The 23,278-nt window shown below is 44.4% G+C and overlaps 1 protein-coding gene across 1 annotated transcript in view; it reads right to left on the bottom strand.

Annotated features, from left to right (window-relative positions):
* Window positions 1-19,568, bottom strand: part of ACP6 (acid phosphatase 6, lysophosphatidic) — a 35,829-nt gene extending 16,261 nt beyond the window's left edge. Inside the window, exons 1-4 of the mRNA XM_004468967.5 lie at window positions 18,981-19,568; window positions 2,955-3,083; window positions 2,704-2,834; window positions 2,278-2,357 (exon numbers count right to left, since the gene is read on the bottom strand). Of these exons, the coding sequence (XP_004469024.2) occupies window positions 2,278-2,357; window positions 2,704-2,834; window positions 2,955-3,083; window positions 18,981-19,199 (559 nt within the window). The 5' untranslated portion in view covers window positions 19,200-19,568. The remainder of the gene's footprint in view (window positions 1-2,277; window positions 2,358-2,703; window positions 2,835-2,954; window positions 3,084-18,980) is intronic.
* Window positions 19,569-23,278: the final 3,710 nt, after the last annotated feature.

The following is a 23,278-nucleotide window of genomic DNA, read 5'->3' on the forward strand; positions in this document are numbered from 1 at the left end:
GGGGGGGGCCCAGACCAACAACCTCCAGCTTCTACCACCACCACCCCCACCACCACCACCCCCAGCCTTATTCTCTGTAGCTTACACATTACTTCCTGGGATTTCTCGAGGATTTTTACTCCTGAGGCAATATCTCAAAGTAGCACCATGTCCATTAATGGTGACATCCTCTGGGGGTTCCATGGTCTATTCAAGTCCCTTGATACTGGGTTAGGCATGGAAGTAATTGTGACAGAAGTCAAACTGGGGTCGTAGGACCTGAGTCCAGTGCAGACAGCTGCCTCCCAGGCAGTCACACCAGAGGCTGGTGATGATACTACTTCCTTCCCTGGGATATCCTCTGACTGCAAACTGCCTATATAAAAGGCTGCCACCAAAAAAGATCCTTGCTATTCCAGTCACACTTTTGGGGTATCTGAGAAGAGGACATCTGCCTTTTAGAATATGAGCAAGTTAAGAGCTTTCAGAATGGGAAGCAGATTTGGCTCAACGGGTAGAGTGTCTGCCTACCACCTGGGAGGTCCAGGGTTCACACCCAGGGCCTCCTGACCTGTGTGGTGAGCTGGCCCACATGCAGTGCTGATGCATGCAAGGAGTGCCATGCCATGCAGGGGTGTCCCCTGCATGGGGGAGCCCCATGCGCAAGGAGTGCACCCCATAAGGAAAGCCACCTGTGCAAAATAAACCACAGCCTGCTGAGGAGTGGCACCACACACACGGAGAGCTGACACAGCAAGATGACATAACAACAACAAAAAAAGAGACACAGATTCCCAGTGCCACTGACAAGAATACAAATGGACAAAGAACACACAGTAAATGGACATAAAGAGCAGACAACTGGGGGGGGGAGTAAATTTAAAAAATAAATCTTTAAAAAAAAAAAAAGCTTTCAGAAGATGAGGCATTGTGGATTACTCCAAAGTTAAGGGATTTCCAAGAAATAAGGGACAATCCATTCTGTTTGCTTTATGTTACCCAGATCAATGCTGTTTGTATTTAGCCTCCAAGTTCAGCCAGAATTAGCAGCAGCACCCAATCCAGCTGGGGACAAGGCTACTTCCTTCAGCCTGGAGGTTCTATTATTTACATATATGCTTTTAAAGTCTAATAGAGGGAAGCAGATTTGGCCCAATGGCTAGGGTGTCCGCCTACCCCATGGGAGGTCCAGGGTTCAAACCCAGGGCCTCCTGACCTGTGTGGAGCTGGCCCACACACAGTGCTGATGCACGCAAGGAGTGCCGTGCCACGTAGAGGTGTCCCCCACGTAGGGGAGCCCCACATGCAAGGAGTGTGCCCTGTAAGGAGGGCTGCCCAGCATGAAAGAAGTGCAGCCTGCCAGGAATGGCACTGTACACATAGAGAGCTGATGCAGCAAGATGACACAAAAAAAAACCCAGATTCCCGGTGCCACTGACACAAGCAGACACAGAAGAACACACAGCAAATGCACAGAGAGAGCAGACAATGGGGGGGGAAGGGCAGGGAAGGGGAGAGAAATAAAAAATAAATCTTTAAAAAAATAAATAAAGCCTGATAGAAGTTTTACATCTATTTGAAATAGTGTTGAAGAAGCTCAACAAAATAACAAGAACCTTTGCCTTATGGCACCATTTTAATATTCTAATACTGGTGAGGTCATGCTGATCTGAAACTCAGACCACCAGTTAAATGTAAATTTGAATCAATTACTAATGACAAAGTGCAGCTTCATTTGATAGCCAAAGGCCTTCATTACATGAGATTGATGAGGGAAAATAATAAATGCAGTCCTTGGTGGTGAAAAGGTCAGGAACCGGTGAGTGTCATCATTCATTGGCTGAATATATCAAAACGCACACTCAGTAGACTTTCTCGAGTAGGAAAGGCTACATGGAATACTGTTAATACCATCTGGATCATGCAGTGGATTATTGCCAAGACCAGAGCAGCAGCAACAGGCTTGGCTCCCAGCCTTGTCTCCCTCCTGCCCTTCTTTCTTCTCAGCAGTGTCTCGCTTACGCTAGAAGCTACCTACATTGTTCACAAGACCTGATTAGGGCTGTCTTGTGCTGCCCATGCAGCACGTTGAGAGCAATCAGGAGCCAGGGGCACATCGGAGCAGCTGGTGCACTCCTGCTGACGGGGGTCAGCTGGCGAGGGCAGTGTCAGGCCAGCCAGGAAAGGCCCACTAGAACAGGCGTACGTGGTAGCCACGTGTGCAAGGAATAGGCACCGAGAAGGAGGGAGGGCCCCTTTCCAAGGGCAAGGGCTAGGTTTTATACCCCAGACTCAAACCTTCTTTCTGACGTTGGAAAAGCCCAGCCAGCAAACACCGGGTAGATTCCAGATTTCGAAAAATGTTAGTGGAACGAACGCTGGAAGAAAATAAAAAGGTAGAGACACTCACAAAAGGAAATTTAATTACATGCACTCTGCCTCATTCCACAGAGCAGCTGGGACACTTTCAAGACGGCAAATAAGCCTTTCACCCTCTGTGGGATGGGTGCTCCCAAGGGAACTCCTGAAGGCTAATGAGTGTAACCTCCAGTGACCACCTGCCCACGGGGTCTTGTTACCTAAGGGTAACTGCAGTGTGACAACCCCAAGCTGTCCCCCAAACTACCTCGGCTGAGAGGGGGACCCCTCTGGGGGTCAAGACAGCTTCCCTCATGCCATGCTCAAGCCCTTAGACTGGTAACATCCCTCTCTCAAGCGACTCACAAGACCTCCGGCGGGTTGAAGACTGGTGACAGAAAGGGGATGTCCTCCACATAGTTCTTCCTCAGCCTCTCTCCCAGGGCAAACATCTGCTGCATGCCCACATTGGTCAGCTGCCCAGAAAACACGCCCCCCTGAGGACGGGGAGAGAGAGGGGAGAAGAAGGAAAACACCTGACAACCTGCCGAGTTCAGCCCAGAGGAAACCACAGAAGCTTTGCCAGGGGCTCCCGACAGCAGGGGAGCATTGCTCACCTTCAGTGTGGTCTCACGGTCTTGAGAGTCAAAAGGAGAATCTGGTTTGGGGCCACCAGAGAGACTGGTGACCGTGTAATCAAACTGAGTTTGGGGTGGGACCTCTAACAGCCGGGGGTTCCACTCTACCTGTTGTGACCACAAAAAAAACCAGGCATTGTTAAAGAAGGTTCTTGAAAGTTACCGTATTAGCATTCAGCAGCACTCGAACACCTGGCTAGTATCACCCCATCACTAGACCTGCGCCGTTCCCATAGGAAGGAAGGAAACTTGAACTCTAGCGCCAAATAGTGGAAGAAAAGGCTGTGTTCTATTATTCCTGATGTCTTTCACCCAAGTTCTGTTTTTGCTGCACTAACACTGTTAGGGACTGCTCTGGCACTAAGGCCCACCCTGAAGGCTGCCTGGCACTCAAACACTCGGTGAATGAATGAATGCAATGTGTTCTCGGCGGCCATATGTTGGTAAGAAGAATTCCTAAGGAATCACTGTAGGTTTCTATGGTTCCCCTTGAAACTCCACTTAATGCCCCCTTCCCTTCATCCAACATCCAACAAGCAGCTGCCATCTGAGAAGCCTCTGCTTCTCCACCATCTTCCTTTACTACTTGCTGTCTGTCTCCTGTCCCAACTAAACTGCAATGGTTCTCAAAACATCACAAGTAGCCGCAGGTTTCAGAACTCCAACTGCCCCAAGACTTTTTTTTTTAAAGATTTATTTTTCACTTATTTCTCTCCCTGCCGCCCCCCAGTTGTCTGCTCTCTGTGTCCATTCACTGCATGTTCTTCTGTGACCACTTCTATCCTTATCAGCGGCACTGGGAATCTGTGTTTCTTTTTTGTTGCGTCATCTCGTTGTGTCAGCTCTCCATGTGTGCGGCGCCACTCCTGGGCAGGCTGCACTTTCTTTCACACGGGGCGGCTCTCCTTAGGGGTGCACTCCTTGCACGTGAGGCTCCCCTATGCGGGGGACACCCCTGCGTGGCAGGGCACTCCTTGCGCGCATCAGCACTGAGCATGGGCCAGCTCCACATGGGTCAAGGAGGCCCGGGGTTTGAACCGCGGACCTCCCATGTGGTAGGTGGACGCCCTATCCATTGGGCCAAGTCCACTTCCCATGCCCCAAGATTCTTACAGTCAGTGTGTCTGATGTGATGACTTCAATTTTAAAAACAGAAGGTTTTTCTTCTAATTCCACAAACTAGAGCTCTCTCGATGCCACTTCAATTCCCCTCAGCTCCAAAATGCAAACCTCGAACTTGGCCCACTGTGCCACCACCCCTGCACCAAACCCTGTTGATCATTGCTTAGAAAAATAGTCACCCCCAACGGTCCTGCCTTTATCTTAGTCAGAGGTATAAAACCTCATTACCTCAAACAAAAGCCTCCCCCGACTCCCTCCCTGCCACCCCCACCACCCACCATACATCACTACCTGACTAATCTTGCTAAGCCACTTCTATCACGTCAACAGCTATTTCCTATGTTTCAGAGGAAAACACTTGGCCCTCAAAGACTGCCACACCTTGCCCAGCCCCTGTACCCAGATGTCCTGCCACTGCGCCTCGCTCCTCCCAGCCCCAGACGATACACGTTACACGTTAGTGGAAGGAATGCTGGGGAAAAAGAAAAAGGCGTCTGCTTTCAGCTTCCTTCCCTAGCCTAGAGGGACTCCTATTCCTCTCTGTCCATCCAACTTCTGTCCAACATTCCATGGTAGCTCAGGTCTTCCTTCCCTACCACCCACTATGCCAGCCTTCAATGATGGTCTTCTTATCTGAACTCCTACAGTGTTTACTGCAATCAAAAGAACAATATTTGGGAAGTGGACTGGGCTCAACAGATAGAGCATCCGCCTACCACACAGGAGGTCCATGGTTCAAACCCCGGGCCTCCCTGACTCGTGTGGATCCAGCCCATGCACAGTGCTGATGTGTGCAAGGAGTGCTGTACCACACAGGGGTGACTCCGCGTAGGGGAGCCCCACATGCAAGGAGTGCACCCCTTAAGGAGAGCCTCCCAGTGCAAAAGAAAGTCCAGTCTGCCTAGGTGTTGTGCCACACACATGGAGAGCTGACGCAGCAAGATGACCCAACAAAAAGAGACACGGATTCCCAGTGCCGCTGATAAGAATACAAGCAGACACAGAAGAACACACAAAGAATGGACACAGAGAGCAGACAACTGGGGTGGGGGGATGGGGGGGAAGGGGAGAGAAATGGATAAAAAAAAACAACAACAATATTTAACTCAATTTCCTACTGCCTCTCTTTTGTTGTTTTAAATCTCAAATTTGAAAACCTAAATCACTTATCATTGTATTTATCTTTATCCCTCCCAGAAATAGCTAGGAGACGGTCACGGGGAGTCTCCAGACTCCCTTCCCACAGAGGAAACCCTGCATTCTTCCTAAAGGCATTGCCTCGGTGCTACCTGCTCCCAGTCTCCAACACCTGAGCCTCCTCCTCACTGCCGCTATGCCAACTGTATCAAAAGAGCCGGTTCTTCCTACTGTCCTTTAACCACTGTTCCTTCTTTTATAGTTCTCATCCCACCGCCCTGTATAAAACCCTCCCAGGGCTCACAGCTGCATGATGAGTCCTGCCTGCCTCCCTGCAAGCCCCCCACCCCCTGCCCCAGCCCCCTCACCCCCTCTTCTTAGCTCTGCAGACTTCCTTTATAGTGATATAAGTTTGTTTCCCATAGCACCAATGCTCACAACTCCTGGCCTTTGAACAACATCATGTTTCTTCTGCCTGGAATTTTCTTTTTCTTTTCATCTAGAAAGATTCCTGCTCATTCCACAAGACTCAGCTGAAATGTTCTGGAAGTTCTGACCACAGCCCTGTGCTCTCATGGCAATCTTAGTAGCTCTCTTCTGTAGCCTGAACTAAACTGCATTAGAAGAGCTCCTTTACTGGTTGTTCTGCCCAGAAGCCTGAGCTTCCTGAGAACAGTCTGGGTCATGGTTTCTTCTGTATTCTGGAATGCCCAGTGGAGGACCTGGCACACAGCAGGTACAATTAATAGCTCCAACAATTTCCCAGCTCCTGTGGGAGATACAAAGACTGAGATAACATGCCCCTGCCTTTCCTGAGTTTTCAGGTTGGTAGAGAAAGCAAGCTGTGAATGTAAATGGTAAAAGTACTATAATAAAAACTGGCATGTACTGCAAGAATCCATATGAAGGCCATAGTAGTTCAAAGGCAAGACAGAGCTCCTCTTTTGGCTGGGGATTCAGGAAAAGATTCGTGGAAGGAACAGCATTTGAAATGACTAGGATTAAACAAGCAAAGTCCTGGACTTGAGGGTAGGTGGGAGGTAAGAAGAGATGGGTGGTGTTCTGAATTCCATGAATAGCTGGAAAGCTTGAGCAAAGCAGGGAAGAGAACTGTACAGGAAAGAAGTGGCATGGTTTGTCTCAACCTGGGGGTGGCTTTCTAACTTTCTAGTTAGCAAATACCATGGGAACTTTAATTTTAGATTTGTATATTTAATGGAAAACTCGATCTTCTCTAGGTAAAGCAGAAGTGGGAACCCAGAGGCCCAGTCACTCAGCTTCCCCCTAACCCCACAGACTCCATATAATAGTTAGAAAAGCCACCAATATGGATCACAACTAGAATGGAAAAACCAGATGCAGAAAGGTCAATTTTAAGATGCCTTTTTCAATAATCTGGAGCCTAAGGCCTGATCTAAGGCAGTGGGAATAGAAGGGGTGGATGCAAAATATTCGAGTCAGACTTGGCAAGTGAGTAAATAAAGCTTTACGTAGGGGTTGTGTTGGTAGGTAAACAAGGAAGTCTAAAGAAAAAGAAATCATTCTGATTTTGAACCTGGGTGCTAAGGTGACAAGGTAATGGAGGTTCTTGACGACCACAACCAAGACTTAGACAGAAGAAGAGTTGGTAAGTTGAGTTCAGCTTGGGGCATTTTAAGTTTCAGGTACCTCCTTTGTGTTCCCAGTACTCCCAGCATATTCTCAAGACTGAGATGTGTTTTGTCTCTCCCCTTCACTGCATTGTAAACTCCTTTAGGGCCGAGACAGAATTATCCATCTTTTTAGGCCCAGTGTCCAGCACAAGTCCTGACCCACAGGTCCACATCTTTAGCCATCTCCTTCTGGTATGCCCCTTCACCAACAGAGCTTTTCCCCTCTTCCCAGGAGACGAAGTCTGCAAGTCCAGGCCATGACTCTTAAACCGAAAGTACATGTTTTCAGATTTTCAAAAATGGATGATCTATCCGGTAGCTTCACACTGGCATCCACCCCACATACACACCCTCATTCTCATTTCTACTCTTCAGCTTCCAAGTTTGTGGCAAAGACTAACTTTCTAATTTTACTTATTTATTAATATTTATACCCCGTCTTTAAGATCTAAGATAAATTATAGCAATAGCTAAAATATAAAAAGACAACCAACTCAACATTGACAAGGAAGACAAAAGCAAACAAGTAGGGGGACAAAAAAATGAATGCAGTAACGAAGTTACAAAAACTGCACACCATGGAGATCCTCATTTTTATTATGGGTGAGCCACAGATTTGGCATTAAGCTTTCTGACTTTTATGTGAAAGGGGACACTTGATCAGCTATACAACTTTACAGATGAGAACAGGCCACCTGTTCAGGAGAAGCATACCATCTTCAATGCTAACAGACAAATTTCTCCCAGGGGTCCTCAGAAAGAGGACAGAGTAATATACTGAACATTTTTTGAGAAGTCACAGCGTGAGGTCTGTGGAACCAGTTCTCCTCAACATAGTATGACAGTATCTCACCAAAGCCCATTTCAAAGAAGACAGTTCTACTCTGGGATCCATATGCTATGTTCTGGATTAAAGGGGGAAAAATCTATATAAAAGTAAACAAAACCTCCCTGCTGTAGATCTTGGATTAAAGCAATAGTTTTTTGTTTGGTTTGCTTTGTTTTTTTTCTATCTGGTCACGTCATCATCTTTTTGGTGCATCGCTTCGCCGCACATTGGCCTGCGCCTCTCCACGCAGGTCTGGGACGCCTTTTTCCTTGTTTTTCTGGGAGGTCCCGGGGATAGAAGCCAGGTCCTCCATATGGTAAACAGGAGCTCAACTGCTTGAGCCACAGCTGCTTTCCAAAAACAACAGTTTTAATCCTTGGGAAATTTTAAAATGACATGGGAAATTTCTTAAAAGTTACCAATGTCTGGTTCCCATCTTGGACTTATCACTTGGGATGGGGACTCAATTTTTAAAAAGCTATCCAGTCCAGAAAATTCTAAAGCTTCACCAAAGAAGCCTTTACAAAGTCTAGATGTTCAGGCAAGCCCACGCCAATTAAATCTCAACCTCTGGGAGTGGGGCTCAGGCATCAGTATTTTTTTAAAGTTTCCCAATTAAGTCCAACATCCCGCCAAGGTTAAGAACCACTGATCCAGAGGATTGGATGGACTGACAGGCGTACCCTGCACGTAATGCTTCCTGAGAATATTTCTCTTGGCTGAGCTTTGGATAGGGATTAAGCAGCAATGAGACCGACATGATGCTGCCCAGCTCGATATTGTCACATAAATATAGACTCAAATGTTTTAAGTAACAGTGGAGCTGGGGCAGGTTGGACTTCATGCAAGTTGAAGAACCTGCCTGGGTTGGGGCCATCTTGTCTGGCAGGGAAGTGAGGGAAAACCTGAAAGAAGGGGCAAATTTATCTTTTGAGACTATACTTGGATCCACTTTAATGATTAGGAAAAAAATGGCCAATCAAGTTCCAGAGTTTTATTTCCAATGCACAGATACAAAATATTTAGCAAGAAAACATTTTAAGACAGGTTAAGCCAACAGCCATCCAAGCCATAAGAAAATTCAATAAACATCTAGTTTTAAACAATGCTACTTTCTGAGGATTTATGAGATAACTGAGTGGAGTGACTTGCCACTTGTATAAACCAGGCAGCAGTCAGGAAACATCTGCCAAAGGCAATTTTAGTTTCAGAATTGTTACCAGGTAGTCCCTTCTGACTATAATTATGGTCAAACCAGAAGGATAAAAAAATAAAATAAAAAGCCCAATAACGTCCTCCATCAAACTGGATCTTGAAACCCTGAGCAAGAATATCTAGAAACAATTAACAGGAGCCTGATGACACTCGTTCATAGCCTCAACTGAAGGAGCGCTGGTTCCTCCCCTGGATTTTATGCAAAAGCCTTATGGGAGATAACCAAAGATGTTTAAAGCTCTGCCTAATGTGTGGAGGATGACAGCAGCCAGGAGAGGAAAAGTGTCTGTCTTCCCTAATTGCAAAGCAAGGCCATGGATGGACAAAGAGGCTCGTGTTTAGTGACTGCACTGGCAGGAGATAAATGAAGCTGGTATTCTACCTAAGCTAAAACTGCTGCTTCCAGCATAATGGCAGAGGACACCCCTCATACCTACAGGCTCGGGAGAGCCCTAAAAGAATCTAAATCGTTTTCCAGGCCCTCCTGGAGCACATATACTATACATATGGCCCAGGCTTGGACATTGACTTTTATTCTCCACTATAATTGATAACTTTGTCTTAACGAGAGTCTTCTCTTCCTATTATTTTCCAGCCCTTCTCTAACAAGAATGAATGAAGAAGAATGAGAGGGGAATGCACGAGAGATGGGCTATGTGAACACAAAAGTATAAGGAAAATTTAGTGACCTAATATAAAAAGGTAGGAGGTAAGAGGAGAACCAGGCCCAGAACCAAGGAGAGGTTTTAAAAATATCTTGGACTTTGGAAAATATTCTTATTTCAAGAAGCAGAGTGGATAGACATGGTGATATAAGACATTACCCCCAAAAAACCTCCCAAGAGATTAAGTGAATATAATAACAAATTTCACTAGTATATAACTTTGGAGGATGGTAGAGACTGGAGAATGACTCCACAAGTGCTAGTCAAAGGAAGAGAAAAACATCAGGTAGGATACTTCCCTCCAGAACCAGCCTGTCCTCTTCCCTTTCCCCTCACTTGATCCTACGCAAAGCCTGGGGGTTCTCCAGAAGCAGGGTCTGGGTCCTTCCCTCTGGGCCACAGGCTATAGGGGAACTCACAGCAGTGAACCCCATGCAAATCCAGGCAGAGACCCAAGTCTGCAGGGACTCAGGGCGAAACACAAGCCACTGAGGAGTGCAGCAAATAAAAGGGCAAGGGGGGAGGAGACGGGACTGCTACAGAACACCAGAGGCATTGTACTCACTCAATCCCCCTAGGTCAGCGGGGACCCCTAAACCAACCTTCAGGATTGACCACATCTGACTCCCTGGGGCAGGATAACCTAACAGGGAAGAAACGAAGGCAGAAAAGCCTCACAGAGGCATGAAAAGGGGGATTGGGAGGCATTAACTGAACTGCAATAAGACTGGAAGGATCCAGAACTAAAAAGTATAAGGAAAATGGGGCACTAAGTGACGGAGAGAATTTAAACAAATCATAGGAGCTGGGGAGAAAATTCTGCACAAAAACAGACAGCATGGCTCAGGATTCCCAGAGGAGAATAAACAAAAGAAAAGAAGCTTTCTCTTGGAGGTGAAACAATTACACAAAAAAAATGCAGGGAAGTGAATTTGGCTCAAGGGATAGAGCACCCACCTACAACATGCGAGGTCTAGGGTTCAATCCCAGGGCCTCCTGATCCGTGTGGTGAGCTGGCCCACGTGCAGTGCTGATGCGTGCAAGGAGTGCTGTGTCACGCAGGGGTGTCCCCCACATAGGGGAGCCCCATGCGGAAGGAGTACACCCTGCAAGGAGAGCCACCCTGCGTGAAAAAAGTGCAGCTTGCCCAGGAGTGGTGCCACACACAGAGAGAGCTAACGCAGCAAGATGACACAACAAAAAGAAAGACACAGATGCCTGGTGCCACTGACAAGAATGCAAGAGGACACAGAAGAACACACAGTGAATGGAGAGACACACAGAGCAGACAATGAGGGGGGAAGGAGAGAGAAATAAATTTTAAAAATAAATCTTAAAAAAAAATTCAGTCTTCAAAGAGTCTACCGCATATCCAGGGCAAGAATCAGATGAAGAGGAGCTGACAAAATCTTATCAGTTAAACTTGGGCTATTCTATAGGTATAGAAAAAAATTGGACCAAGTGTCAAAGAAAAGCTTTAACACAAAGCCAATCAACAATAAAATCTTAGACAAGAGGGAGAAACTGCCCTTCAGTGCAACTCATCAAGATAATCAGATGCTTAGACATCAGGAAAAAATTACAAGCTATTCTAAGAAACAGGAAGATATGTCTCAGTCAAGGGAACAATTAAAAATTCAAAGGTGACACAGAATTTGGAATAACTAATCAAAGAGGTTCAAACAAACTCCTAAACCAGGGATTCTTAACCAGGAGGTCCATGAGCTTGAACTGAAATTCAAAAAAACATTATTCTTGTGGGGACATGTTGGTGTGGGTATGATATATTTATTAAATAGTACACAGTATACTGTGAACTTAGTAAGGGGTCCATTGGCAAAGGGGTCCATGGAACAAAAAAGGTTAAGAATCCCTATCCTAAACCAAAAAGGAGATGTAAGAAAATATGTATAAAGAGATAAAGGATATTAAGAAGACAATATAGGGAAGCCGACTTGGCCCAGTGGTTAGGGCGTCCGTCTACCACATGGGAGGTCTGCGGTTCAAACCCGGGGCCTCCTTGACCCGTGTGGAGCTGGCCCAAGCGCAGTGCTGATGCGCACAAGGAGTGCCATGCCACACAGGGGTGTCCCCCACGTAGGGGAGTCCCACGCGCAAGGAGTGCTCCCCGAAAGGAGAAACGCCCAGTGCGAAAGAAAGTGCAGCCTGCCCAGGAATGGTGCTGCACACACAGAGAGCTGACACAACAAGATGACACAACAAAAAGAAACACAGAATCCCATGCCACTAACAACAACAGAAGCGGGCAAAGAAGAAGACTCAGCAAATAGACACAGAGAACAGACAACCAGGGTGGGGGTGGGGGCTGGAAGGGGAGAGAAATAAATAAATAAATCTTTAAAAAAAAGACAATATATGCACATAAAGAATTTGAAAGTATAAAAAAACAAGAAATGGGGATGAAAAACACAATAGTAGGGATTAAAAATAAACTAGTGAAGAGGATTTGGATCAACTAATAGAATGTCCGTCTACCACATGGGAGGTCCAGGGTTCAAACCCAGGGCCTCCTGACCTGTGTGGTGAGCTGGCCCACGCACAGCGCTGATGCATGCAAGGAGTGCTATGCCACGCAGGGGTGTCCCCCATATAGGTGAGCCCCACGTGCAAGGAATGTGACCCATGAGGAGAGCCACCCTGCATGAAAAAAAGTGCAGCCTGTGCAGAAGTGACGCCACACACACGGAGAGTTGATACAGCAAGATGATGCAAACAAAAAGTGACAGAGATTCCCAGTGCCGCTGACAAGAATACAAGTGGACACAGAAGGACACACAGCGAATGGACAGAGAGCAGACAACTGGGGGGGCGAGGGGAGAATAGGGGAGAGAAAGAAAGAAAACATAAATCTTCAAAATAAATTTTTAAAAAATTTTTATAAAACAAAGGCATATAACAGCAGATCTGAAAAGGAAGAAGAAAGATTCAGTGAACTATTAGATATCATACAGTCAGAAGAACAGATAGAGGAAGGAATAGAAAAAAATTGAGCAGTGTCTCAGCGATCTGAGTGAAAACACAAAACACACAAATAAATGTGTCATGGGTGTCACAAAAGGAAACACAAAACAAGTCTCAATAAATTTTAAAAGACTGAAATTATACAAAGCATCTTCTCTTACCACAATGGAATGAAGCTTGAAATCTTCAGCTGGTAATGAACTGGAAAATCAACAAATATATGGAAGTTAAATAACACTCTGAAACAATCAGTGGGTCTAAGAAGAAATTGCAAGGAAAATCAGTCAATATCTTGAGAAGAAAGAAAACAAGAACACAACATTTGAAAGACTATGGAATGGGAAGCAAATGTGGCTCAAGTGACTGAGCTCCCACCTACCACATGGGACGACCATGGTTTGGTTCCCGTTGCCTCCTAAAGCAGACAACAGGCTGGCGCAAGGGGCAGGTGCAGCAAGCTGATGCAACCAGAGACACGGGAAGAAAACATAATAAGAGACACAACAAAGCAGGAAGCAGAAGTTCCTGGTATCTCCTAAAGAAGATGAGCAAGACAACGAGCTGACACGACAGGCAGGTAAGGCATGCTGACACAACAAGATGATGCAACAAGAGACACAAGAAGAAAACCATGAGAGACTCAATAAAGCAGAGAATGGAGGTGGCTCAAGTGATTAGATGCCTCCCTCCCACATCGGAGGTCCTGGTTTCAGTTCCCAGTGCCTCCTAAAGAAACAAGGAAAGATGAAGAGACACAGCAAGTGCAAACAATGAGGGGGTAGGGAGAAATAAAGAAAGAAAATAAATTTGGTGGGGGGGGAAAACCAATGGGATGGAGCAAAGGCAGGACTGAGTGAGAAATTTATACCCCTAAATGTTTACATTAAAAAAGAAAGCGGGAGGGATTGTGGGAAGATGGTGACAGACTTAAGAGGCAGAGCTGATTGCTCTCACAGAAACAACAGAGAAAGAGCCAAAATCTGTCCTAGGGACCTGCTTTGGGGGTCAGCAGAGCAGGACAGTGCTACACCAAACTCCCAGGAGGGTGAGGGACAGAAATACTAAGAAGCCAAAATGATAGAAACTGAGTTACCAAACCCCCTTGGCAGCCAGGAAGGGCTCCCCTCACACACTTCCAAGATAGTAAGCTGGGATAAAACCCCTGGCTCACTAAAGCTGAGAGGGAAACAGATATCTTCCTCCCTATCAGCTGTTGCAAGCAAAAAGGGAGGAGAGGGGTGCTTTTCTTCAGCAAATTCAGGCAGCAGAGCCTGGTTAGAACCTCCGATTTGGAGATTCAACACAGGAACACAGGAAAGCAGAAACTAAAACACCTTAGTGGAAAGGTGTGTTGACTAGCACCATCTGCTGGCTGGTCTGGAAATTGCATGGACAAACACAGTTCACCCTCATCCAACCCCTGGGAAAAAATCTGTGCCCCACTAGTGAGTCCCTGGCCCAATTTTGAAAATTTAAGCTGGGCAGTTTTTAAAACTAAGAATAAGTTTAACCAAATATCAAAGAAGAGCTGTGGGGGGAAAAAAAATAGATAAGAGAGAGAAATTAGCCATTAGAGTAAATTCACCAACATACTCAGATACCTAGACATCAGCAAAAAATTACAAGTCATACTTGGAAACAGGAAGAGATGGCCCAGCCAAAACAACAAACCTGTACCCTGAAGAGATACAGGATTTAATACTGTTAATCAGTGATAACCACACAACTCTCCTTAGTCACTTCAAAGAATTTTTTAAAAATATGACTGAAGAAATAAAGGATATTAAGACACAGGGAGAGCATAAAGAACAATTTGAAAGCAATAGACCTTATGGGAATGAAAGACAATGTGGATGAGATTAAAAATACATTAGAGGATAAAGGACTTATATCTTCAAAATATAAAGAAATTCTAAAATTCAATGTCAAAAAAATGAAACACTCCAAAAAAAAAAAAATACTTTGAGGCACATAAGAGCAAATTTGAATTGCTTGAAGACAGAATTAGTGATTTCAAAGACAGAATATCTAAACTGGAAAGATAGGAGACAAGAAAGAAAAGAGAATGAAGGAAAGGGAACAGAGTCTCAGGGAATTGAATGAAAAGCACATGACAACATGAAAGGCACAAATATTTGCATTATTGGTGTTCCAACAAGGAGAAGGGAATTGAAAAGGGGTAGAAAGAATATTTGAGGAAATAATTACTGACAACAACAAAAAAATAGATGACACAAATAAAATAAAAAATAAGAGGGGAACATTACTACTGACCCCACAAAAATAAAAAGGATTATAAGAGGATATTTTGTTGTATGCCAACAAAGAAGACAACCTACAGTGAAATGGACAAATTCCTAGAAACATACTAACAACCTACACTGACTCTAGAAGATAGAGAAGACCTCAACAGACCAATTACAAGTAAAAAGATTGATATAAGTCATCAAAAATGTCCCCGAAATGAAAGTCCAGATGGCTTCATAGGTGAATTCTACCAATCATTCCAGGAAGAATTAATAACAATCCTGCTCAAACTCTTCCAAAAAATTGAAGAGGAGGGAATACTATCACCCTATTACCAAAGTCAGATAAAGATACTACAAGAAAATTACAGACCAGTTTCTCTTATGGATATAGATGCAAACATCCTCAACAAAATACTTGCAAATCAAATCTAACAGCACATAAAAAGAATTACATACCAAAAAAAAAAAAAAGAATTATATACCGTGATCAATGGGTTTTATCCCAGGTATGCAAGGGCGGTCAACATAAAATCAATGAATGTAATATACTACATTAACAAAACAAAGGGGGGGGGAGGAACCACAGGAAGAAAAAGAAATAAAAGGCATCTAAATTGGAAAGGAAGAAGTAAAACTTTCATTATTTGCAGATGACATGATCCTTTATATAGAAATCCTGAATCACAACAAAGCTACTAGAGCTAATGAATGAATACGGCAAAGTGGCAGGGTACAAGATCAACATGCAAAAATCAGCAGTGCTTCTATACACTAGGTAATGAGCAAGCTGAGTAGTAAATCAAGAAAAAAATCCATTTACAACAGCAACTGAAAGAATCAAACATCTAGGACTAAATTTAGCCAAAAATGTAAAGGACTTGTACACAGAAAACTATAAAACATTACTTAAAAGAAATCAAGAAGACCTAAATAAATGGAAGGACATTCCATATTCACGGATTGGAAGACTAAATATCGCTAAGAAGTCAATTCTACCCAAAGCGATTTACAGATGCAATGCAAACCCAATCAAAATTCCAACAGCCTACTTTGCAGAAATGAAAAAGGCAATTATAAAATTTATTTGAAAGGGTAAGGAATCTCGAATAGCCAAAAACATTAAAAATAAGAATGAATGCAGAGGACTCAACTTCCTGACTTTAAAACATAGTACAAAGTTACAGTGGTCAAAACAGCATGATACTGGCACAAGGATAGATACATTGACCAACGGAATCAAATTGAGAGTCCAGAAATAGATCCTCACATCTATGGCCAATTGATTGATTTATTTGTTTGTTTTTAGGAGGTCCTGTGGATCAAACCCAGGACCACATACATGGAAAGCAGGTGCTCAACCACTTGAACTACATCCACTCCCCTCCAGCTGATGTTTCACAAGACTGCTAAGTCCACTCAATTGAGACAAAATAGTCTCCTTGACACATGAGAGGGGACCCTATGTCACACCATATACAAAAACTAACTCAAAATGGATCAAAGACCTAAATATAAGAACCAGGACTATAAAACTCCTAGAAGAAAATATAGGGAAGCATCTTCAGGATCTTGTGTTAGATAATGGTTTCTTAGACTTTACACCCAAAGGGCAAGCAAAAAAGAAAAAAATATATAAATAGGACCTTCTCCAAATTAAAAACTGTCGCGCCTCAAAGGACTTTGTCACCAAAGTGAAAAGACAACCTACTCAGTGGGAGAAAATATTTGGAAACCACATATCGAATAAGGATTTAATATCCAGAATACGTAAAGAACTCCTACAACTGAAAAAAAAGACAAACAACACAAATAACAAATAAGTAAAAGACTTTAACAGACATTTCTTCAAAGAGGATATACAAATAGCTAAAAAGCACATGAAAAGATGCTCAACATCACTAGCTCTTAGGGAATTGCAAATCAAAACCATCATGAGTTATCATTTTATACCCACCTGAATGGCTTCTATTAAAAAAACAGAACATTACAAGTGTTGGAGAGGATGTGGAGAAACAGAAACACTCATTAATTGCTGGTGGGAATGTAAAACAGTATGGCTGCTGTGGAAGACAGTTTGGCAATTCCTCAGGGAGCTAAATATTGAATTACTATATGACCCAGCAATCCCGTTACCAGGAAGAATACCCAGAAGAATTGAAAGCCGGGGCTCAAATAGATATTTGCACACTGATGTTCACAGTGGCATTATTCACAATTGTCAAAAGATGGAAGCAACCCAAGTGTTCGTCAACTGACAAATGAATAAACAAAATGTGGTATACACATACAATGGAATATTATTCAGCTGTAAAAAGAATGAAGTCCTGATGCATATGACAACATGGATGAACCTTGAGGATATTATGTGGAAGTGAAGTAAGCCAGATACAAAGGACAAGTACTGTATGGTCTCACTGATAAGAACCAATTATAATAAATAAACTCAGAGTTAGAATCTAGAATATAGGTTACTAGGGGATAAACTGGGACTAGCGCATGGGGAGCTAATGCTTAATTTGTACACAGAATTTCCAATTCTTGATTGTAAAGGTTTGGAAATGGATGGTGGTGATGCTTGCACATCATTGGTAGTGTAATTAAGAGGCCTGAATTATATAGGTGAATGTGGCCAAAAGGGGAATCTTTAGGTCATAAGTTAATAGAATAAAAATTAAAAGATAAAACACAGCACTATTTAACACAGTGAACCCTATTATAGACAATGGACTATAGTTAATTGTACAAGTATAAGAATGTTTTTTCATGAATTATAACAAATGTACGACACTAATAACAAGGTGCTAATAATAGGATGGCATCTGGGAATAAAATACACCTAATGAAAACTATGGACAATAGTTAATAGTACTATTTTAATAATCTTTCATCAAGTGTAAAAAAGGTAATTACTGTTTTAAAAAATAGTACAATTTTTAAAGTGTTATCAATTGTAACAAATGTTCCATACCAATGTAAGGTGTTGGTGGTGGGATGGTATATGGGAATCCTGTATTTTATGTATGATTATTCTGTAAACCCACAACTTCTTTAATAATTTTAAAAGGCAATGTAAGAGATCGAAAAAAGATCAAAGCAAAGCATCAAAAAGAAAAGAAATTCAGGTACTAGAAAGTGGTATTGTCATAGAAAGGCAAACTAGAAACCTGGCAATAGAATTAAGTGTCTGCCACAATTTATGTATTTATGTGGGAACTATTTTAGAGGTTTGATTTCACACGAGACCAGCTTTAAAAACCGGTTTTTCAATTGTACAATGTGAAGGCAAGATACAACACTGAGGGTTTCTGGAAAGCAACTGTATGGATGAAAAACTTGGCTAGTATTAGGTTTGAAAATTCTGCTAACAGTGCTCAACAAAGCAAAAGCACCCTACAGGTTAAGTATGACTCCTGGGACCTGGTCAAGAGGCCTTCGCTGGTCCCCTAAGAATCACATCCAGGAAGAGTAATCATTACGAAAGTCATTATTTGAGCTTTAATCATAATTATCCTGACCAAATCAGGTAGACTTTATGATATTACAGCCAAAAGTCTAGCCAATTTAAATTTTTTTCTTATAATCTTGAAATCTCCAAAGGAAAAGAAGAGCCGCAAGATACAGCACTTCTTAACAAAAAGCCTTCAAGAAATCTCAACGACTCCAGCAAACCCTACCTGCGAGAAAGCTGCTCTAAAATCTGTTCCCAAAGGTGTGGCTCTCAGCTATCCACAGTGATCGCAGTTACAAAGGTCCCTTCGACTCTTTGACAACGTTCAAAACTATACTGGCTTAAAGTAACACGCAGAGAAGTGCACTACAGCCTTGTACTCAAGTTCACCAGGAACTTGTAATAAAACAGAAATCTCAGGTCCTACCTCCACACCCCGGATATCAGCATCTGCATTTTAACAAAAGCCCCAGCTGCATGCACCCACCGAGGGGCACACCTGGAAGTTCTGGGGCTGCCCTACACTCCGAAAGCCCGTGGGGGGTCGGGGTTGGGGAGAGCCAGGCCAGTACCTTGGCTTAAGAGCCAGAGGAGGGACCAGCTACTGCACCTGGATCCAGTGCAAGCCCCACCGGCTGAGGGTAAAACCCCACGAGTGTGACCACACTGTCCTAGCCCCACTCCCCGATCCTGGCAGACCTCTCACCTGCTCCTCCTGTGGGAGCGGCTTGAGAGGACTCCGCGCCCCGTGTCGAAACACGACCTGCACCATTTTCAGCTCCAGCAGTCCGCGGTCAACAGGATGCCCGCCGGCCGCCCCCCGCATCTCGGCCAGGGCCACCCTCCGCTGGTGGAGGCAGTACGCCAACGAGGTCAGGACGCCCACCCGGGCCCACACGCGCGCGCCCAAGACACCGGTGAGCATGGTGTCAGCCGGCCCCCCGGAGCGAGGCTGCAGGAGCGAGCACAGGCTCTCCGCCGGGCCGGGCTCAGAAGTTCGCGACCAGCCGGGACCCCGCGTGAGAGCGTAGAGGAAAAGCTGAGGTGGGACCAGCCCAGGCCCTTCCCCAGGAGCCCGGGGGGGTTTAACCCGGGTCGGGGCTGGCTGCTCCCGCTGCAAACTGGGCCGGGGGAACGTCCGCTCCTATTCTTTCTTCCTCCAGGGAACTTTAAACTTGAATTCCAAGTTGGGCCTCCAGCACTCTTGAAGAGAGAGGAAACAGCCCAGAGCTCCTCGGCAGCAGAGAATGCACTACCCCAAACGCCCTATACCCCTTTCCTGCAAGCATGTTCCCACCCACCGACTCATTCACCCACCCAGAGACCTGCCCCAAGGAGCCCTCGCAGAGGAGCACGGGAAAACGAGTGCCGCAGTCGCGCCCTGTCCGGAGGCTCCGAGCTGGGAGAACTACAATTCCCACAAGACTGCGTGCCTCAGGCGCGCCCGGAGCGGGGTTTCCCGCCGGGGGAGCGGGCTCGCGCCTCGGGTCCAGCGTGTCAAGGTCTCCTGGCCGGCGGTTTCGGGCCGAGGTGCGCTCGGGAGCGTGTGGGGTCTTGCCAGTCCCGGACAGGGAAGAAATGCGAGGGCAGGGTACAATGAGTGGTGAAGGGGAGCATTTTGAGTCTAGCGAGTGTAGAAGACTTCCTCGACGTCCTGGAAGTGGGGGATACTGAAGCCAGACTCTACTTTGTAATTACCATTTTGCGAAACCTGGTACCCGAGTTCTTCATATGTAACCTTCATTTATTACTCCCTTCTATGTCTGGAAAAAAAAAAGTGTCAGGCTTCAATCGTTGCAATTATGAAGAACGAAAAGTTTACACCCGAATATTTCTTGCAGAAAAATCTAGGTCTTGCCTTGTGTTGTCCCAATGACGTAATTTACACAGAAATATGCCAACCTTACATACCACCTCCTAGTCGGCTTCTCTTGAGTATACACCTCTCTAAGCCTGTGTACCAGATCCTTGCAACAGGACACAATCGAGAATCCTCTGTGTCAATCTCAAGGCAAAAGTCGGGTTAAGAGGAGAGACGTTTGTGAGGGAGAGTTCAAATATATGCCACCTAAGCCGTTCTTAAAAATTATTCCAAGTTCCATCCCTGAACCATACTGGGCCAGAGGTGAAGACAGCAAACATGGAACTTTGCTTCTGATCTGAGCCTAAACTCTTTTCAAGCTAGGAACTTCTGAATGCCAGGATATCATTTGGAACACTGCACATTGTCACAGCTTTCCTGCTGGCCCAGTCCATGAGCTCATCTCTCAGAGTCTTATTGTGTACACTGATGTGAATGAAAGTTGTTTTACTATAATCTCAGTGAGGTATCCAGAGCACTGGGCAACACTACTTCAGAACCTGTGCAATGAAATGTATCCCCAAAGGTTGGGGACAGTTGTTCTCCACAGTTACGTGAGAACATGCTGCAGCTTCAGTGTAAAAGGGCCCGGGTACTTCTGAGCAGCCCTGGCAGTTTTAGCACATCCAAGTAACTTTCAGGGCAATGCAATGTTGCCATCTGGGTGCTGACACCTTCTGCAGTAACGGACAAGGCAACTCTAGTCTGCACTCTGGCAGCCTTGGCACACACTTGTTAGGCGTCGACAGCCCCACTTTGGCCTGTATGAGCCATAGCAGCAGGTTGTCCTGTAAGGGCTCACATAGGTGTGCGTGTGTGAGGAGGAGTTGGAGGAGGTTAGGAGGCAGGAGGGAGGGGTGAGGGAAAGGAGAGTGGGACAGATTCTGTGTGGTGATTGAAATCACTGTCAGCAAATGTGAGAAAATCCCTGGGAAGTCCTACAGACATTTCGTGTACGCTCTGTGGTGGTGGTGGTGGTGGTGAGCTGGAGTTTGAAAGAGAGGCTAAAAGTCCTGATAATGTTGGGAACAGATCAGAATAAAGGGACCTGAGGGACTATAATTATGACTCTGGTTTTACCATCAGGCAGGGGTGGCTTAGGAAACAAGCCCTCCTTCCACCAAATTGTTTGCAGAGAGTTTTGTTTAATATTATGCGAAAACTTGGTTTTAATCCTGAGATTAAACAACCACATTCAGTGTTTTATCTTCAGTCGTAAGCATAGTGCCTGGCTTAAAATAACTACTCTATAAATATTTGTTGAATGAAATTATAGGATGTATCATAGGAATGTTGAAGAAGTTGTCCATCCCGTCAGTTATTGCTTCTTATATAAATTTTCCACTTGAGAAATTTGTTTTAGAGAAAATCATTAGTATTAAGAGAAACAAAAATCTTCTTTCCTTCCTTTTTTGCCTTGGTTACCCTAAAACTTGGAGCCTAATTCTAAACTTAACTCTAGAAAACATTTAGATCCTAGTGGCCAGTATAAATGTGATCTTTCTTCCTGGGTATCACCCTGGATTGGAGGGAGCAAAACTAGAAAAGGACCAGTAAGGAGGCTGTTGCAGCAATCCAGGTATGAAACATTAGAGGGGGGCGAGAGCGGGGGGGGGGGGGGGGGGGGGGGGGGGGAGTAGAGGATGATCCTAAGCTCCCAATTGGGGCCACCTGTGGATGATGTCACACACCCAGGAGGTTACATGGAAGATAGCAAGTGAATTTTGGATATGTAGATTATGAGATACCTGTGAGGAATCTAAGTAGAAATAACCCGTAGATATTCAGTTATGGTGAGTCTGGAACTCAGAATAGGTTTGGACTGGGAATATGTATTTGGGACTCATCTGCATATAATTAAAACAGTAATAATAATAAGTATAATAGTTAAAACAGTGGGAATAAAATAAATGAGGATTGGGGACAGAAAGACAGGAATATTACAATATAGTATACTCGGCATTTGCAGATTTCATATTTGCAGTTTGGCTCTTCAGTAAACAAACACAAGGGGGAAAAAAACCAGTGGGAGTGGATAATATTGCCAGGGTGAGTGGGTACAGTGGGAAGAGAAGAAGAGGAAACATATGACGGGATTTTGAGGAATTAAAAAATTTGCGGGAAGGACAAAGAGAGAAGTCTGAGAAGGAGAATGAGTGGCAGAGAGATAGAAAGAAAAATGAAGAGCTGGATATCAAGAAAGCCAAAAGAATAAAAGATCTAAGAAAAAGAAAATGGACATCAGTGTCAAATGGAGCTGAGAGGTCAAAAATGTAAGGATGGAATGTGTATTGGATTTAGCAACAAAATAAACTTTGGTCACTTTAATGAGAGCAGCTTAGTGAAATAGTGGGGTGGAAATTGAGGGGGGTGCCTTTTCCTGCGTTCAAGACGTCGCAGCGAGGACAAGGTGGGTCCTCCAGTGCAAAATTCCGGATTTCCCTGGGTCTCCTGGTAGGAGCCATGATCAACTGTGCTGAAACACAGGTGCCAAAAATCTGTATATTATCTCTGTGAAGGGGATCAAGGGACGGCTAAATAGACTTCCTGCTGCTGCTGTGGGTGACATGGTGGTGGCCACAGTCAAGAAGGGCAAACCAGGACTCAGAAAGAAGGTTCATCCAGCAGTGGTCATTCAACAACGTATCAGAGAAAAGACAGTGTGTTCTTTATTTTAAAGATAACACAGGAGTCATAGTAAACAACAAAGGAGAGATGAAATGTTCTGCTATCCCGGGACCAGTTGCAAAGGAGTGTGCAGACTTGTGGCCCAGGATTGCATCCAATGCTGGTGGCATTGCATGATTCTCCGGTATATTTGTGTAAAATAAAATAAAATTTTAAAAAAATTTTTTTAACTTTTTTAAAAATTGAGGGGGAGTGAATGGAACAAAGTGCGAATATTTTCAACAGGGCTGGCTAAGAAGAGATTGGCTAAGAAGTAGCTGGAGGTGAGTGGTTCACTAAAGGAGTAGTGTTTTGCTTTGTTTTATTTTTTGAAAAGGAGAGAATGAATAGATATGTTTTAAGTGTTGATAGAAAGGATGCTATAGATACAGAGAGGTTGAAAATATAGGAGACAGGATAATTGAGTGAGATACTTAAGGAGATAGGAGAAGATGAGATATGGAACTTAGATACTA

The sequence above is a fragment of the Dasypus novemcinctus genome, chromosome 13 (assembly GCF_030445035.2).
Source record: "Dasypus novemcinctus isolate mDasNov1 chromosome 13, mDasNov1.1.hap2, whole genome shotgun sequence".
NCBI lineage: Eukaryota > Metazoa > Chordata > Mammalia > Cingulata > Dasypodidae > Dasypus > Dasypus novemcinctus.